Below are 2,568 nucleotides of genomic sequence, written 5' to 3' on the forward strand. Positions count from 1 at the left end.
AAATGTAGGCCCCGCGCCCAAGAACGGAGAAATGGGCACGGAGATGCGCCATGGGCCAGGAGTGCTGTATCGCCGCACAGCTCTCTGATGGAGGAAGCCACCAACCTCCTCAAGGAAATCTGCCTGGAGGGAGGCTAGTGGCACCATCATTAGCTGCTGGGCATGGTCGAGCAGAACATTGTGGCTATCGTGACCCACAGGCAACCCTACGACCTCGACAGCAGGTGATTCAAGCTTCCTCTCCTCCTCCTCCTTCATGGTGTGAAACGTTTGAGCCTTTTGGGGCGAGCCAACACCTGAGGCGAAAAAAGCAGCCCTTCTCCCCATGACTTTCCGGTCTGGAGTCCACCAAATGGCATTCCGATCATTCTTGGCTACATAGGTAGCCTGTGAAGTGCTGTCGCTGGCCGTTTGTCGGAGCATTCCGTGCATTCCCCCCCGCGGCGGCCAATCGCGCCTTTTCTCGCGTGTTTGCCAACACCACGATGTTTTCTCGGCATCTTCATGCATTCATGTTGAGATCAATTTAGATAGAGCGTCTTGGAGAAGAAAAGAAGATGGACCAGCAGGGCAATACCTCCCCGACCACAACGACAACGGCAACGGCAACGACGAGTGCGAGTACGAGTACGGTGGGGCGGCCCTGTGCACAGTGCCAGAGCCGCCACCTGTCGTGCGACCGCCAACGACCGTGTCGGCGCTGCGTCGAGGCCGGACCTGGCCTGGCCATGAACTGCTGCGACCCGACCGACGCGCCGCGCAAGCGGGGCCGACCGCCCGGCGCCTGCCGCAAGCGCAGGTCCACCACCGCCCCAACAGCCCTCGCCACCCCCACTCCACCCACGGTGCTCTATCCGGCACCCAAGCGAGCCCGGGCCGAGCCTGGGTCCCTCCTAGTCCCGCCTCCTGTGCCCTTCGCCGTACCCCAGCCGGCAGCGGCGGCCCCGCCACTTCCACAACAGGCCTGGGCCTCGCCAGCGGATGACCCAACCGGTGCGCCCGGCTCGCCGCTGTTGTATATCTGGCTTTGCTCTGACACACGCCGCACACACACGCACGACCGCACACGCACGCATGTGGCACGTGGACAGGGTTGTGGGATGGAGCGCCGCAGGGGTCTGGCCAGCAGTCGTCGTCGCCGCCGCTGCCGCAGAGCTCGCAGCAGGTTGCGACCACGGCGCCCGGCGGTGGTGGTGGAGGGCAGCCGGCCGAACCGGACGTGATGCGGGCCATTCTGCACGAGCTGCGCGAGATGCGCTCGGCCTACACCACTCTCAGCGCGCAGGTGGCCGACCTCACCAAGCGCCAGACCACTACCGACCACCGCATCGACGCGCTCCACCACCACCACCACCACCACAACCACAACCAACCGTCGCCGCATCAGCTCCTCCACCAATACCGCCAATCGCAGTTCGAAGGCGCCTCGGCGGCCATGACGGCCTACTACGGCTCCGACGGAGGAATAGGGCCGGCCAGGCGCCTGAGCGCCAGCTGGCAGGAGCTGGCCGACCTCTTCAACTCGGCGCCGTTCGTGTCGGTGGGGTCGCCGTCGCTCCCGTCGCCGCTGCCGTCGCCTTTCCCCTCGAGCCAGGGGCTCCTTACGCGCATGTGGTCCATGTCACAGCCCTCCATGGCACCACCACCACCGGGCTATTCGTCGTCTCCGTTCTCTTCGCTTTCTTCGTCGTCTTCGTTCTTTTCCTCTTCATCGTCGTCTTCGCTTTCTTCTCCTTCTCCTTCTCCTTCTCTTCTGTACCTGCCGTCGCCTCCGCTGCCGCCTACGGTGCCGATGCACTCGTTCGACCGCCACCACCCGCGCGTGCTGGCCGTGCTGCCCAACAACCAGCTGAGCAGCAGCTTCGACCGGCCGTGGCTCATCGAGCGCATGGCCAGCGATGCGCGGTTGCCCAAGCACCAGTTCCCCGACCCCAGCCTCTTCCAGTTCTTCGGCTCCAAGCGACCGCTCACCGTCGCCGCCAACGACCAGTTCCGTCAGCTCATGCGATACACCTGGGTACCACCGCACACACACGACACACACGACACACACTCACGACACACACAGGCGGAATCTAATGTGTGCGCACAGGGAGAGCTACACGAGCTCAACACGGCGTGGTTCTACCCGCCGTCGGCGATGCAGGTGATGGCGGTCTGGTTCCGGGACTGGATCGGCAAGCGCCAGCCTGCCTGCCTCAGCCCCGTGTTCCTGACCACCTGCCCGCTGGTCACCCGCGACGGCCAGCTCCTCCACTCCCTGGCCCGCACCCAGCTCTACTACGACGAGCAGGGCGACTACTCGTGGAGCCTCACCGTGCTCGAGTACTGGCGCTACGTCGAGCACGACAGCGAGAGCGAGGAGGCGACGCGCCAGGTGAGCGAGGAGCTCGAGGTGCTCCTGCGCGACTGCCATCCGAGCCCGTGCGTGGACCTGCCGCAATCGTCGTCTTCCCCAGAGTCGACGCCGTCGACGCCATCGCCAGCGACCTTCGCCTCGCCGCCGACCGTGTCGACCGACGAGTACGCCGCTTTGCTGAAGACGATGTACGCGCAGGGCCTCCACCA

General features: G+C 64.8%; 2 protein-coding genes across 2 annotated transcripts; one reads left to right on the forward strand and one right to left on the reverse strand.

Annotated features, from left to right (window-relative positions):
- ACA1_212700 (uncharacterized protein) lies at window positions 1–258 on the reverse strand (the record flags this gene model as incomplete). Its single annotated transcript, XM_004336989.1, has 1 exon — window positions 1–258. A coding segment is annotated over one exon (258 nt), but the record flags the coding sequence as incomplete, so codon positions are not given.
- A 470-nt stretch (window positions 259–728) lies between these two features.
- On the forward strand, window positions 729–2,541 carry ACA1_212710 (uncharacterized protein; the record flags this gene model as incomplete). Its single annotated transcript, XM_004336990.1, has 4 exons — window positions 729–993; window positions 1,092–2,017; window positions 2,093–2,424; window positions 2,460–2,541. Coding segments are annotated over 4 exons (1,605 nt in total), but the record flags the coding sequence as incomplete, so codon positions are not given.
- Window positions 2,542–2,568: the final 27 nt, after the last annotated feature.

Source organism: Acanthamoeba castellanii, assembly GCF_000313135.1.
Source record: "Acanthamoeba castellanii str. Neff unplaced genomic scaffold scf7180000084758, whole genome shotgun sequence".
Lineage (NCBI taxonomy): Eukaryota > Discosea > Longamoebia > Acanthamoebidae > Acanthamoeba > Acanthamoeba castellanii.